Source organism: Pseudophryne corroboree, chromosome 2 (genome assembly GCF_028390025.1).
Source record: "Pseudophryne corroboree isolate aPseCor3 chromosome 2, aPseCor3.hap2, whole genome shotgun sequence".
NCBI lineage: Eukaryota > Metazoa > Chordata > Amphibia > Anura > Myobatrachidae > Pseudophryne > Pseudophryne corroboree.
This window is the reverse complement of record NC_086445.1, coordinates 376,061,155-376,077,454: the sequence shown is the minus strand read 5'-3', so window position 1 is coordinate 376,077,454 and position 16,300 is coordinate 376,061,155. Positions and strand designations below refer to the sequence as shown.

The following is a 16,300-nucleotide window of genomic DNA, read 5'->3' as shown; positions in this document are numbered from 1 at the left end:
CACACCACCTGATCCTAAAGCTTTACTTTTTGTGCCCTGTCTCCTGCGGAGCCGCTATTCCCCATGGTCCTTTCAGGAACCCCAGCATCCACTAGGACGATAGAGAAAGTATTGTTATTATTACCTTTAATTAGGATATAATGTGAAGTGTCCTCTGAAACCAGACGACGAGATTCAACATCTTTCATAAACCCTCCTTCTGTCTCAAACTGAGCAGTGACCTCTCCTGTGTACTGCTGCGTCATCTCCTTCCGCACATTATTAAGGCACCTGTTCAAGTTGTTTTTTTTCAGCAGTCCTTTCAGCTGATACTGTGAGAAATCATTGGAGTCCTTCAAAGAACAGACCAATGTCATAATTATAGAAAGTGTCCCAATAACAATTACATTGATTGCATATTTAAATACTCATAAGTTATATTTGTAAGAAACAAAACAATATTAGATAAAGGGGGAGGGTAAAATGAAGAAGAAAAAAAAAACAATGTCAAAGAGTAACTAATCAGGCCCATCCAACGCGCAAATGCAAAATAGCAGACAGCCTCTAATCAAGTGTGATTGCATTCTAAGAGCATGGAAGCTGCTGCAACTGAATTTCCTCTGGGAGGAAGAGGAGCATAGAAAACACAACAGCTAAACTGCCAAAACATGGCAAGTCCAAATCACAAGGAAACAGCTACCTCTGTGTTTAATTAGTCGCCATCCCTTTCTTTTAAGCAACATATTGTCTCGAATGATGTCCCATTTTAAATCTAAACTTGCACATAGAATATCTGGTATATACAGTGCATCAGGAAAGTATTCACAGCGCTTCACTTTTTCCACATTTTGTTGTTACAGCCTTATTCCAAAATGGAATAAATTAATTTTTCCCCTCCAAATTCTACAAACAATTCCCCATAATGACAACGTGAAAAAAGTTTGTTGTGTTGCTTTGCAAATTAATTATAAGAAATCACATGTACATAAGTATTCACAGCCTTTGCCATGAAGCTCAAAATTGAGCTCAGGTGCATCCTGTTTCCACTGATCATCCTTGAGATGTGCCTACAGCTTAATTAGTCCACCTGTGGTAAATTCAGTTGATTGGACATGATTTGGAAAGGCACACAACTGTCTATATAAGGTCCCACACTTGACAGTGCACGGCTGAGCACAAACTAAGCATGAAGTAAAAGAAATAGTCTGTAGACCTCCGAGACACAAATCTGGGGAAGGGTACAAAAAAATATCTGCTGCTTTGAATGTCCCAATGAGCACAGTGGCCTCCATCATCTGTAAATGGAAGAAGTTCGGAACCAACAGAACTCTTCCTAGAGCTGGCCGGCCTTCTAAACTGAGTGATCGGGGGAGAAGGGCCCTAGTCAGGGAGGTGACCAAGAACCCGATGGTCACTCTGTCAGATCTACAGCATTCCTCTGTGGAGAGAGGAGAACTTTCCAGAAGGACAGCCATCTCTGCAGCAATCCACCAGTCAGGCCTGTATGGTAGAGTTGCCAGACTGAAGCCACACCTTAGTAAAAAGCACATGGCAGACCGCCTGGAGTTTGCCAAAATGTACCTGAAGGACTCAGACCATGAGAAACAAAATTCTTTGGTCTGATAAGACAAAGATTGAATTCTTTGGTGTGAATGCCAGGCGTCATGTTTGGAGGAGCTAGGCACCACTCATCACCAGGCCAATACCATCCCTATAGTGAAGCATGGTGGTGGCAGCATCATGCTGTGGGGATGTTTTTCAGTGGCAGGAACTGGGAGACTAGTCAGGATAGAGGGAAAGATGAATGCAGCAATGTACAGAGACATCCTGGATGAAAACCTGCTCCAGAGCGCTCCTGACCTCAGACTGGGGCGACAGTTCATCTTTCAGCAGCTATGGGCCTAATTCAGATCTGATCGCAGCTTCAAATTTGTTAGCTAATGGGCAAACAATGTGCACAGCAGGGGCGGGGGGGGGAGAGATAGAACATGTGCAGAGAGAGTTAGATTTGGGTGGGTTATATTGTTTCTGTGCAGGGTAAATACTGGCTGCTGTATTTTTACACTACAATTTAGATTTCAGTTTGAACACACCCCACCCATATCTAACTCTCTCTGCACATGTTCTATCTCCCCCCCCCTGCAGTGCACATTGTTTGCCCATTAGCTAATTAATACGCTGCTGAATTAGGCCCAATCTGCGTTAAAATGCAAATTCTGCATTTTAAGGCACAGTGGAAAGACATTGATTCCATGCTAACCTAGCAATTACCATACTGGGAAAAAGCTAATTAATTGAGCTTTTCCCTGCATGATCAAATCTAACACCAGAGTTTATTAACCACTTAACTGGCTAATATTTTTTTTAAAAATGTCCCCAAAATTGACGATTTTTTTTATTTATTAGCAAATTAGGTAAAATAATAGCTATTTAAAGGTTAAACCTTATTCAATGTATGTTTTTAACAAAAATGCAAAATCTAGTTTTAATAGCTTCAATTTACATAATGTGATAATTAAAAAAAAAAAATCTACAATTTTGCGGACATTTAAAAAAAAAAAAAAAAAAAAAAAAAAAAGAGGATTTTGGTACTTACCGATAAATCCATTTCTCTGAATCCTCTAGGGGACACTGGAGCATCATATACATTAGGGGTGTGAAGTTTGCAACTGGAGGTGTGGCACAATCTAAAACTTAGCATTGTCTGCACAGCCGGTTCCTCCCCCTTCACATCCCTCCTACCTCAGTTTGGAAAATTTGACTGAGAGAATAGGACATGACACTATAGCACATGGCGAGGAACCGAACCGTACCACGAATCAAACAGCATCCAAGAAATTCTTAACAGAAAACCTAACGCTGTTTGTATGAACTGTTATAACAAGAACTTTGAACACAACAGGTTGACAGCACCGAGGCGGGCGTCCAGTGTCCCCTAGAGGATTCAGAGAAATGGATTTATCGGTAAGTACCAAAATCCTCTTTTCTCTTTCATCCACTAGGGGACACTGGAGCATCATATACATTAGGGGACGTCCCAAAGTTATTCCCAAGGGTGGGAGTGCTGTCAGTGTCCTGCCACACTAAAGCGTCCAGACTCTGAATCTCCGGACGCAACCGTATCAACCTTGTATAATCTCGTGAACGTGTGTGCTGATTACCACGTTGTCTGCAAAGCTGAGTAGTAGAGGCACCCCCTGATCTGGTGGTATGGGCAACCTGAAACGGAACCCGTCTACTACAGGATAAGTATGCTTGTCTAATGGCAAGCCTAAGACATCTGGCCAAAGTTTGTTTAGATGCTGGCCCACCCTTCTTTGGACTCTCAGAAAGAAAACAACCAATTATTATTTTTATTTTTTTATTTTATTTTTTTATTTTTTTCTGTCTGATGGACGACCTAAACTGTACTTATGTCCGAAAACCTCTTACAATGTCCAAAGACACGTTCCCATCTGCAACTCCCTTAACAGGTGGGATCACAAACGGCTGGTTCACATGAAAACCCCGAAACTACCGTAGGATCGTACGGAGTTCTGCCCCATCTCCAAGGAAAAGTAGAAATAAAACTCTGACACGATAAGGCTCCCAACTGATAGACCCGTCTGGCTGAAGCCAAGGCAAGCAACATCGTGACCGTCCAGGAGAGATATTTCAATTGTACTCTCTCCAAAAACTCAAAAGTTGTTGAGTTTAAATATGCCAACACCAAGTTCAGGTCCTACGGCGCCGTGGGAGGAAAAGGAGGTTGTACCCTCCGAACTCTCTGTAAGAAAGTCTGAACTTCCTATAAGGATGCTAGGCGTTAGTGAAATAGAATGTAGAGAGCCGAAATCTGAACCTACAAGGAAACTAAACGTAGGCCTCCATCCAAACCTGGCTTGGAGAAAACGAAAAAGTCGAGACAGATGGGATTCTTCCTAATCCCACAGCCGTTCCTGACACCCGTCCAAGTATCTCTTCCTTATAGTGTAGAAGTGTATGGCCGAGACCGGCTTCCTAGCTGCTACAATCATAGGAATAGCCGCCCTTGGTAACCCTCTATTTCTCAAGATTCGGGTCCCAATAGTGACGCTGTTAAACGCAACCTGTTCAGGTCTGGGTGGAGGAACGGCCCCAGTGACAGCAGGACTCACTCTGTAGCCTCCAGGGATCTTCCGCTAGTAGCCCCCACAAGTCCGAGTACCACACTCTTTCCCGTTTCGCTTTCTTTAGTACTCTGGTATGAGAGGAAATGGTGGAAAGATGTAAACTCTTCTGTAAGACCAAGGAAGCGACACTGCATCCACTACTGGATCTGGATCTCTCGTTCTGGCCCCATACCTGGGCAGCTGATAGTTGTATCGAGAGGCCATTAGGTCTACCTGAGATAGGCCCCATCTCCTCACCACCATCTTGAAGACTTGTAGGAGTAGACCCACTATCCTGGATGTATGTCCTGGCGACTGCGATAACCTGCTTGCCAGTTTTCCCCTCCTGGAATGACCGCCGCCGAGAGGACGATGTCGCGTCTTTCTGCCCACAACAAGATCTTTGTGGCATCCTTTAATGCCATCCTGCTTTTTTTTTTTTTTTGTTCCTCCTCGACTGTTTATGTATGCCGTCATTGAGACATTGTCCGACTGTATCTTCAAGTGTTACCCCTTCACCAGGTCCTCGGCTAAAAGCAACGTATTGTAAACTGCTTTCAGTTCTAGAATATTTATGGGTAGACTGCACTACTGTGACGGGCATCTGCCCTGAAAGTAATACCCTCCAGGACGGCACCCCAAACTCTGAGATTGGTCTCCGTTGTAAGGATCCTCCAATCCCAAACGTTGAATCTCTTGCCTGCTGTAAGATTCTTCTGTATCGACCACCAAAGTAACAAGGTCCAGACCTGTAGCAACAAACAAATCCTTCGTGAAGTTAATGTGGAAGGAAACTGGGTGGTTTTCCCCATTTTCCTTATGTCTTGGATCTTGTTCTCTGGGAGAAACACCCTCAATTGCCTTGTGTCTAGTATTAGACCTAGGAATTGAAACCTCTGCACTGGTATCGGGTTGGATTTCTTGAAGTTCACAATCCAGTCGTGTGAATGAAAAATTGATGTGTTGTCTGAGTATCCCTGATCAGGTGTTCCTGAAAATGGGATTTGCTTAGCAGATCGTCCAAGGAAAGTATGATCTTAACTCTTAAGACTTTCAAGTTGGCGATTATTATCTATATAAATATCCGGTCCGGAGTTGGACTCGAAACTAGGACCTTATGCTAAGTGCCCGCTAGCATTGGTCCACTGAGCCATGTCTCTTAATAATCCTTGTATCAATTCTCGGGCTGATAGGCCAAAAGGTAAAGCCTTGAACTGGGAATGACCAACGCGAATCATAAGTACGCTTGGTGTCCAAATTTGTACATGAAGGTAAGCATCCTCCATGTTCACGGACACCACTTGTTCCAAACTTGCAAACACTGACTGGATTGACTCCATCCTGAATCTGTAAACCTTAAAAATTGGTTTAAAAATTCTAAATTAAGTATTGGTCTGACCAATTCGTCCGGTTTTTGGCACCTCAAAAAGATTTGAACACATCCTTTCCCTCTTTGAGAATCAGGAACTGGAAAAATTATATTTGTGTGCTCTAGCATTTGAATCGACGTTTGTAGTGCTCCTGCCTTCAGCGGACACCTAGGCAATTCGGGTGTAAAGAAATGACTGTATGATGAAAGTCTATCTTGTAGTCCTGGGAAATAATCTTACTGACCCAGCATACTGCTCATTGGCATATCACTATGACACCTGGTAGGCAGAATGATTGAGTCTTCCGCTGTAAAATCCACTTGTCTGATTTGTGGACCAAGGAAAGCTTCTCCTCCTAGGGAAATAGCGGTAACTATAACAGTTTTTACCGAAGCACGAACCTCCCCTTGTGGTAAGTACTTCCCTTTTGTGATGCTCTTGCACTCATAGAGATGGATGTCAATGTAAAATCCAACATATCTACGACACCTTGCTTTCCCGTGTTGTGAGAAGTAAGATTACCCTGTTGCCAGACTAAGCAAGGGTGAGTCCACCCCCGCTGTGGGCTCTTTTGGAATCAGAATACTGTCAGCCATCGAAATTCTTTTGAGAGATATGGCTGAGATCGGGATGCTATCATCCCTAGTAGCCTGGCAAATATACATGGTTAACTCTCGGTATATGTACTGCTAGTCAAATTTAACCTGGGAATTTGGAAGCATTTACTGGCTGCTTTTAGTCAATTAATGCTTCTAATGGTTCACTTTCTTCCTATGAGAGCCCCCTCCTTTTCCCACTTCTACTGTAGGTTAGTGAGGGGTTGTCGCACATTCTGTTATACCTGTGCGTATGGAGTAATCCTAACTATGAATTCCTCCTGGTTTTGGATGGGCCCGAAGCCCATACTTCATGCAGAATATATGTCAGAGTATGTTTTCCTGACCTCGACGGACCACTACCCCCTAGTTGTGTGCCCATTCGCACACCCCCGGGCTGTTAACCGTAGTGCTCCCTGTTTTATTTGACACCAAAATAAATCCTTGTGGTCGCCTTTACTCTAATTAAACATATACATACCACTCAGCCGAACTTCCACCTTATTAGAATAGTAGGAGAAAGACAGTTGAAATTCTTTTGGGGGAGCTTTGAAGAGTATTTTCAAATAGCTGGAAATATTCCGTTACTAAAAAATAAATAAATTATTAAAAACTTAATTAAATAAATACTCATTTATCGATCACCCACAAATCCACAACTGTTGATACAGCCAAAGTTGAATGGGTAGATATCTTCTGATGCTCCCTCCTCCGCCGGACCTGTCAGCAGCGTCCGTTGGGGGTATTATATATAAATAAATAAATAAATATAGAATTTGATGGAAGTCCAAGGTATACTGGAGTTACCTGACAGGAACTAAGTTTTAGTGTTCTTAGTTGGTGCTTTTGTTGCAACCACACCTCCACAGATCACTCTGCAGTGCTTTCTCCTTTTATAATAGTAACGAAAGACAGTAACGGATGATGGGAAGAAGGTACACTGGATTTATCTGGCTGTATCCTTCTATATACTGTAAAAAAAATAAAAACGCCAGCCTCGTTGCAACCCTCGCATATCTGAGGTCGGGTTAATATCCAGTCTTTCCCCTTTATTTTCACAGGATCTTTGAATTAGAAGTCCTTAGAAAATAAAACACATAAAATGATTAAAAACATATGGAAAACACCAGCCCAGAGCGTCTGCTTGGTTCAATGCGTGGAGCAGTAGTCCACTAGTCCATGGGAGATACACCCTATGTCCAGCAGAGGGAGTACATACATTGTTATAAAAAACAAAACAAAACCCTACCCGTTAAGGAATTAGGTCTCCACTATTGGGGGGGTCGTATACCTTATCTATGTCCCCCTTGCTAAGCTCTTTGGCGCCTTTTATGTTTAAAAATGGCCGCCACTGATCCATTTATATATATTAATATTGAAGCCCCCAGCGCCCTGGACGCTTACCGCCCAGCGTGTGCTTCTTGCACTTATCTCCCCCAACCCTCCGCGCCGCGCTGTGTCTGCTCCGGCGGAGGGAAGTGGACACACACTCTCCCTCTCCGTCCCGCGTTTAGTGAAGGACGCAGGAGGGCCGATCGCCGGGCCAGCACCGCAGCCGTATAGTGCACTGGAGTGCGGAGGCGGGTGGGCTCGGAGACAGTCTGCCTCAGCACTTTCCCTTCCCGCCCCGTGTTCCGTGAAGGGCGCAGGGAGAGCTGAGGCGCTGCGGCTGAGAGCCGCGATGATGAGGAGGAGAGGGGGGGCGGCGGGGGATGCTGCACTGTTATCTGCTCAACGTGTTGCTGAGGTAATGGAAGCGGAAGACAGCAGCGTGAAGCAGGTCTCCGGAGCTGGCCTCTGTCTAACTAGTCAGACCCGGTTTAAATATGGGTCTTCTTTAAAAGTTTAAGCCTGGCCAGCATTTTAATAGTTTCAGGTGGGATATTATCTTCTATTACCTAGGGCCCTCATTACCACCAGTACTCACAGTTATGGGGGTCAGAAGGCAATGCAAAAAAATAATAATAATCTGATGCTTCGGATTTTCTGAAGGAGAGATGCAGATCCCCTTTAGTAGGGATCATTGTCTCTCTTTTAAAGACTTTTGTCCCCCTTTTCATTAGGTTGACGCAGTCTTTTTCTTTTGTAATGGAGCAGGAGCTCCCTTCCGTGCCTTGTACCTCCTAGGAACAATTTTTCAAACTGAGGGAGGAGGGGCGTGAAGGGGGAGGAATCGGCTGTGCAGACAATGCTAATTTTTAGATTGTGCCACACCTCCGGTTGCAAGCTTCACACCCCTAATGTATATGATGCTCCAGTGTCCCCTAGTGGATGAAAGAGAAAAGATTTTAAACCTACCGGTAAATCTTTTTCTTCTAGTCCGTAGAGGATGCTGGGGACTCCGTAAGGACCATGGGGGTATAGACGGGCTCCGCAGGAGACATTGGCACTATAAAGAAATTTAGAATGGGTGTGCACTGGCTCCTGCCTCTATGCCCCTCCTCCAGACTTCAGTTAGAGAAACTGTGCCCAGAGGAGATGGACAATACGAGGAAAGGATTTTGTTAATCTAAGGGTAATATTCATACCAGCTCACACCATCCACACCGTATAACCTGGAATATACGCAACCAGTTAACAGTATGAACAAAACAGTATCAGCTAAATACTGATCTCAACTGTAACATATCCCTTATTTAAGCAACACCTATATACAAGCCTTGCAGATTTTGTCCGGACTGGGACGGGCGCCCAGCATCCTCTACGGACTAGGATAAAAAGATTTACCGGTAGGTTTAAAATCTTATTTTCTCTTACATCCTAGAGGATGCTCGGGACTCCGTAAGGACCATGGGGTTTATACCAAAGCTCCAGACCGAGCGGGAGAGTGCGGACGACTCTGCAGCACCGACTGAGCAAACGCAAGGTCCTCATCAGCCAGGGTATCAAACTTATAGAACTTTGCAAAAGTGTTTGAACCCGACCAGGTAGCTGCTCGGCAAAGCTGTAAAGCCGAGACGCCTCGGGCAGCCGCCCAAGAAGAGCCCCACCTTCCTAGTGGAATGGGCCTTTACCGAATTTGGTAACGGCAATCCTGCCATACAATGAGCCTGCTGAATCGTGTTACAGATCCAGCGAGAAATAGTCTGCTTCGAAGCAGGAGCGCCAACTTTGTTGGCTGCATACAGGACAAACAGTGCTTCTGTTTTCCTAACCCGAGCCATCCTGGCTACATAGATTTTTAAGGCCCTGACTACATCCAGGGACTTGGAATCCTCCAAGTCATCCGTAGCCACAGGCACCACAATAGGTTGGTTCATATGAAATGAAGAAACCACCTTAGGCAAAAATTGAAGACGAGTCCTCAACTCTACTCTATCCACATGGAAAATCAAACAGGGGCTCTTGTGAGACATGGCCGCCAATTCAGACACCCGCCTTGCAGATGCCAAGGCCAACAACATGACCACCTTCCAAGTGAGAAATTTTAATTCAACCGTTTGAAGAGGTTCAAACCAGTGAGACTTCAGGAACCGTAACACCACGTTAAGGTCCCATGGTGCCACTGGGGGCACAAAAGGAGGCTGGATGTGCAGCACTCCCTTTACAATAGTCTGGACTTCTGGGAGAGAAGCAAATTCCTTCTGAAAGAAAATAGACAGGGCCGAAATCTGTACCTTAATGGAGTCTAATTTTAGGCCCATATCCACTCCTGTCTGTAGAAAGTGGAGAAAACGGCCCAGATGGAAATCTTCAGTAGGAGAATTCTTGGCTTCACACCAAGATACATACTTCCTCCAGATACAGTGATAATGTTTTGCCGTCACCTCCTTCCTAGCCTTTAGCAGAGTAGGGATGACTTCCTCCGGAATACCTTTCCCAGCTAGGATTCGGTGTTCAACCGCCATGCCGTCAAACGTAACCGCGGTAAGTCTTGGAACACGCAGGGCCCCTGTTGCAACAGGTCCTCCCTGAGAGGAAGAGGCCACGGTTCTTCAGTGAGCATCTCCTAAAGATCTGAATACCAGGCCCTTCGAGGCCAATCTGGAACAATGAGTATTGTTTTCACTCTTTTTTTGTCTTATGATTCTCAATATTTTTGAGATGAGAGGAAGAGGGGGGAATACATAGACCGACTGAAACACCCATGGTGTCACCAGGGCGTCCACCGCTACTGCCTGAGGGTCCATCGACCTGGCACAACACCTCCGAAGCTTCTTGTTGAGGCGGGACGCCATCATGTCTATGTGAGGAATTCCCCAAAGACTTGTTATCTCTGTAAAAACTTCTTGATGAAGTCCCCACTCTCCTGGATGGAGATCGTGTCTGCTGAGGAAGTCTGCTTCCCAGTTGTCCCCTCCCGGAATGAAGACCGCTGACAGAGCACTTACGTGATTTTCCGCCCAGCGAAGAATCCTGGTGGCTTCCGCCATTGCTACTCTGCTTCTTGTCCCGCCTTGGCAGTTTACATGAGCCACGGCTGTGACGTTGTCTGATTGAATCAGAACCGGTAGGTCGCGAAGAAGATTCTCCGCTTGTCGTAAGCCGTTGTATATGGCCCTCAACTCCAGTACGTTGATGTGTAGACAAGCCTCCTGGCTTGACCATAGCCCCTAAAAATATACGTTATGGTAAGAACTTACCGTTGATAACGTGATTTCTCTTATGTCCACAGGTATCCACAGGATAACATTGGGATATTGTCGAGCGACAGCGAAAATGGCACCAACACGGTCACGAGCTTTCTGGCCTCCCAGGATGCATTGGGGCCTTCACCATATAGTCCCGCCCACTGACTCAATCAGATCAGTTCTTTCCACAGCGATTTTAGGCAGGAACATCAGGCAAAGACCTGTTTAGGCGATAAGAACACACCTGCACACCCTTCCATACAAGAAGGAAGAGGTTTTAGTGATTGTCTAGATCCTCAAATCAGATGCGTCAGGGTGGGATCCCTGTGGATACCTGTGGACATAAGAGAAATCACGTTATCAACGGTAAGTTCTTACCATAACGTATATTTCTCTGGCTGGGTCCACAGGATTATCCACAGGATAACATTGGGATTCCCAAAGCCATTTTAGTGGTGGGGACGCTCCTGATTGCACAGGAGGACCTTTCGCCCGAAGTCTGCGTCATGAGAGGCAAAAGTATCCAAGGCATAATGTCTAATGAATGTGTTTATGGAAGACCATGTGGCTGCCTTACATATCTGTTCTGCTTAAGCACCCTGTTGTGCTGCCCAAGAAGGACCTACCTTACGTGTAGAGTGTGCAGAGACATTAGCCGGAATAGGGAGATCTGCATGAGAATAAGCTTCTGATATTACCATTCGGAGCCATCTCGCCAGCGTCTGTTTACTAGCAGGCCATCCTCTTCTATGGAATCCGTAGAGAATGAAGAGAGAATCTGTTTTCCTGATAGCACTAGTACGATCTATGTAGATTCTCAAAGCTCGGACCACGTCCAGCGACGCTTCTCCCGCAGATAGTCCCGATACCTGAAAAGCTGGGACTACAATCTCTTCATTCAGGTGAAACTTTGAAACCACCTTTGGAAGATAACTAGATCTCGTTCTGAGAACTGCTCTGTCTGGAAAAAAACTTAGGAAAGGAGACTTACATGATAATGCTCCTAAATCTGACACTCTTCTGGCTGAAGCCATTGCTAGTAAAAAAAGAACTTTAACCATTTAAGATCTGCTCTCTTAAGTGGTTCAAACAGAGGACCCTGGAGAAATTTAAGAACCAAATTCAAATCCCAGGGAGCTGCAGGAGGAACAAATGGAGGTTGAATATGTACTACTCCTTGAAAAAACGTACGTACATCCTGTAAATCAGAAATCTTCTGCTGAAACCATACAGTTAACTCTGAAACCTGAACCGTCAAGGAAGCAACTTTCAACCCTTTATCCAAACCTGCCTGAAGGAAATCCAAAATCCTAGCTACTTTAAAAGATCTCGGATTGAAATTTTTCCAGTACACCAGTGAATATAGGCTTGCCATATTCTATGATACACACGGGCCGAAGAAGGCTTTCTTGCTCTAAGCATAGTTTGGATTACTTGTTTCGAAAATCCTTTAGCCTCTAAGATAGAGGTTTCAACAGCCACACAGTCAAAGACAGGTGATCCAGATGACTGTGACAACAAGGACCCTGCATTAGCAGATATGGACGTTGAGGGAGCAGTATCGGTGCTTCCACGGACAATCTCAACAGATCTGTGTACCAATGCCTTCTTGGCCAAGCTGGAGCTATTAGAATGTTTGCACCTTTTGCCTGTTTTATCTTTCTCACTACTCTGGGTAACAGAGATATCGGCGGGAACAGATACGCCAGCTGAAACCTCCATTCTACTGACAGTGCGTCTCCTGGGTCCCTTGTTCTCGATCCATACCTTGGAACTTTGTTTTTTAGACGAGACGCCATAAGGTCTATCTCTGGTAGACCCCATCTGTTCACCAGTGTCTGAAACACTTCTGGGTGTAGTGCCCATTCGGTTTCCTGAATGGTGTGCCGACTGAGAAAGTCCGCTTCCCAGTTTAGTACAACCGGGACAAATACTGCTGACAATGCTGGGAGATGGAGTTCTGCCCATTTTAGAATGGGAGTTACTTCCTCCATCAATCTCTTGCTGTGAGTTCCTCCTTGATGATTGAGGTATGCTACTGCCGTCGCATTGTCTGAGCGGATCTGGACTGGTCTTCCTTGTAGATTGTCCTTTGCCTGAACCAGAGCAAAGTAAATGGCCCTTATTTCTAACAGATTTATTGGCAGGCGACTTTCCCTTGTGGTCCACTTTCCTTGGAACCATAGGCTTCCGAGTACCACCCCCCATCCCTGCAGGCTGGCATCTGTTGTCAGGACTTGCCACTCTTTTATCCAAAAGGGTCTCCCCTTGTTTAAATGGTCTGTCTGTAGCCACCACGCTAGAGACCTTTTTACATTTACTGGAATCTTTATCATCTGCTTCTTTATCGTCTGATGATTTCCGTTCCATTTGGTCAGAATAAGGTGCTGCAACGGTCTGGAGTGGAATTGTGCATATTGCACCATGTCGAAGGTTGATACCATCAGACCCAACAGTCGCATTGCTGCATGGACTGACATTGTCTGGGCTTGCAACACTTCCTGAGCCATGACCTGCACCTTGACTATCTTTTTCTCTGGTAAGAGAACTTTCTGTAGGTCTGAATCCAATATGGCTCCCAAATGAACCATCCGCTGTGCTGGATTCAGAGACGACTTTTCCCAATTTATGAGCCACCCGTGTCTCTGTAAACAAACTATCGTCTGTTGAAGATGGCTCAACAGTAAATCTTGCGACTGTGCTAAGATTAACAGGTCGTCTAGGTATGGGAATATTCTTATCCCCTGTTGCGCAGACAAGCTGCCATAACCACCATGATCTTGGTAAACACCCTGGGTGCTGTAGCTAGCCCGAAAGGCAGAGCTTGGAACTGGAAATGTTCCTGGAGGATGGCAAACTTGAGGTAACACTGATGTGACAGTGCTATAGGCACATGTAGGTAAGCATCCCGTACATCCAGAGATACCATGTAATCTCCCGGTTCCATAGCCAACATCGGGATCCATACGTATCTGTTCAGCATTTTCAGATTTAGAATTGGTCGATATGAGCCATTTGGCTTCTGGATTAGAAATAGATTGGAGTAAAACCCCTGTCCCCTTTGTGATGGAGGTACTGGGACAATCACACCTGACTGCAGTAATTTTTGGACTGCTTCTTGCAGGGCATTGGCCTTCGACTCTATACGAGATGGGCTGGTGCAAAAAAAATCTTTGAGGAGGCTGCCTCCTGAATGGGAACCCATACCCCTGAGATACTACCTTCTGCACCCAAGCATCTACTGTTGACTGTTGCCATATGTGTGCAAAAAGAAGGAGTCGGCCCCCAACCCTGGAATCCTCCAGGCGGAGGCCCGTCTCTTCAGGATGACGGTTTCTGTTCAGGTTTGGAAGCTGGCTTTTTGCTAGCCCACTGCTTCCTACCCCTGGATTTAAACTGGGGTTGCTTAGGCTCCTCTTTAGCTTTCGCTTTGCCAACGAAATGAGCGAAATTTTAAACCCTTGGACTTAGGGTTATAAGCAGCCGGAAATCTGACCTTTTTCGATTCAGCCTCTGATTCTAGGATATCCGATAAAGGTTTTCCAAATAATATATTACCGACAAAAGGCAATGCTTCCAATTCTTTCTTGGACTCCGCATCTGCCTTCCAGGTCCGTAGCCAAACTGCTCTGCGAGCGACTACTGTCAAGGCTGAAGCTTTAGAAGCAACTGTACCTACATCAATTGCTGCTTCTTCCAAATACTGGGCAGATTGTCTTAAACGGCAAAAACGATCCTCTTGCTCCCTAGTAGGAGAAGGGATGTCATTCTCTAGTTCCTCTATCCACTCGCCCATTGCCTTTGCTACCCAGGCCGAAGCCATAGCAGGTCTTACCACTGCTCCTACTAGAGAAAAAATATTTTTCAAAAGGCTCTCTACCCTTCTGTCTGTGACATCATTCAATGAGGTAGATGACAGTGGTAAAGCAGATTTATGCACGAGTCGCAGAACATGTGCATCTACTTTTGGAGGAACTTCTCTTTTCGAACAATCCACAGCAGGAAATGGATAATAAGAATCCCATCTCTTAGGAATCTTATACTTTTTACTGGGCGCTGCCCATGACTCATCCATCATTTCCGTCAACTCATCTGACGCTGGGAATTCAGCTTTCACTGATTTTGTTCGTTTAAATACAGGTGCTTTAGCTTTTAATACTGTCTTGGCTGGCTCTTCCAACGAGAGAACAGCCTTTACGGCATTAATAAGTTCAGATACATCTTCTGAACTAAAGCTCTGCGACTGATCATCATACGGAGTTGAATCTATTGTATCATCATCATCCGATGTATCATCTTGTGTAGTCTGCCACACAGACTATCTGTCTTAGTCTTACCTGTCCCTTGGTTGCTTGTAGAGGCTACTGGAACCAAACCATAGGAAGGGAGCTGCATGTATGGGTTCATAGTGTAACCTAACCCTTGAGGTGGTGCTACCAGAGTTAACCTGTCCGCTATTGAAGATAGAGTCTTTGCGAACATATTCCATGGTGGCTCTGTTGGTGGTTGAACCAACTCGTGTTTTTTACTTCGCTGAAAAGCGAAACAGTTTGCACACAAACCCTCATAAGTGACCAATTGATTCATATCAATTACCCCTGACTTACAAGATAAGCATGTTAGGGCTGTAGGAGTGCTTGATAAATTATCCTCATCACTTTTGCTGCTCACAGACATGGTATTAACCTGTTATTGACTACACAATTTGTGACTGAAAATCACCCTATATGTCAGTATATAGAGGTGAGATCAATCTGACCACAGTGCACCTGATTTGAGGGTCAGAACAGGACTGACATTACACAGAAAAGTCAGCACACATACTAGCAGTCAGTCACGTTAAAGCATTAGACATTGCCATATGAGAATACAACCTCCATAACAACTTATACATAAGTAGGAAAATTGTACTTCTGTTTTAAACTGGTTCTTTTTTCAACATAGCATGCAAAAAACACAGTAATATACAGGTCTCATATGCAATAGGTACTAAAAATTAACAATGCATACTAAGAAGTAGAGAGAATTTTTAGTACTGTATACCCTGCCTCCGTAGAGCGAGATACAGGGAGACTCACCACACTTCCATATCCAAGCAAATACGCTCGTAAGACGCTGAGTGGATTCAGACGCTACTGGTGTACACTGCCGCTCTTGATAACTGATAACGGACACGAACGCTCACCAACAGACACGGACGCTGAGCGACTTCCACGTGTATGCAGACGCTTAGGCCTGTGACTTGGTCTGGGCGGGTTTATCTCCAGTGTACACAACCGCAGCGTCTAAGCTGCGACCGAGTACCCTCGTGGTATCGTCTGAGCCGGAAGTGAGGAAATTTAGTTCATGAAACGAGAAACACGCGGGAACTGGCCATGAACTCGGAAGAGGGACGGCCAGGAGTGCGTCTGAATCCCCCTGTTGACTTAAACTCCCAGGATCGCGGCATCTACCTAGTCCTGGCGCCTATGATCCCCAGAGCGTAGCGCTGTCGCACTCTAGATTTTCGGCGCATCAACACACCGTTTGTAGTCTCCACCAAAATCAGTGTAGCTGTGTCCTGACCCCTCTAGTAAGAGGAAGTCCATAGACTCACCGTCTCCCCATGCTCCGGCGACAGCCTGGTTACGTTTGCTGGACCTGCTAGAACATCC

At 45.2% G+C, this 16,300-nt stretch overlaps 1 protein-coding gene across 1 annotated transcript in view; it reads right to left on the bottom strand.

Annotated features, from left to right (window-relative positions):
- ERCC5 (ERCC excision repair 5, endonuclease) overlaps window positions 1–16,300 on the bottom strand; it is a 188,708-nt gene that overhangs the window by 71,205 nt on the left and 101,203 nt on the right. Inside the window, exon 7 of the mRNA XM_063950764.1 lies at window positions 125–332. Coding sequence (XP_063806834.1) covers window positions 125–332 — 208 coding nt within the window. The remainder of the gene's footprint in view (window positions 1–124; window positions 333–16,300) is intronic.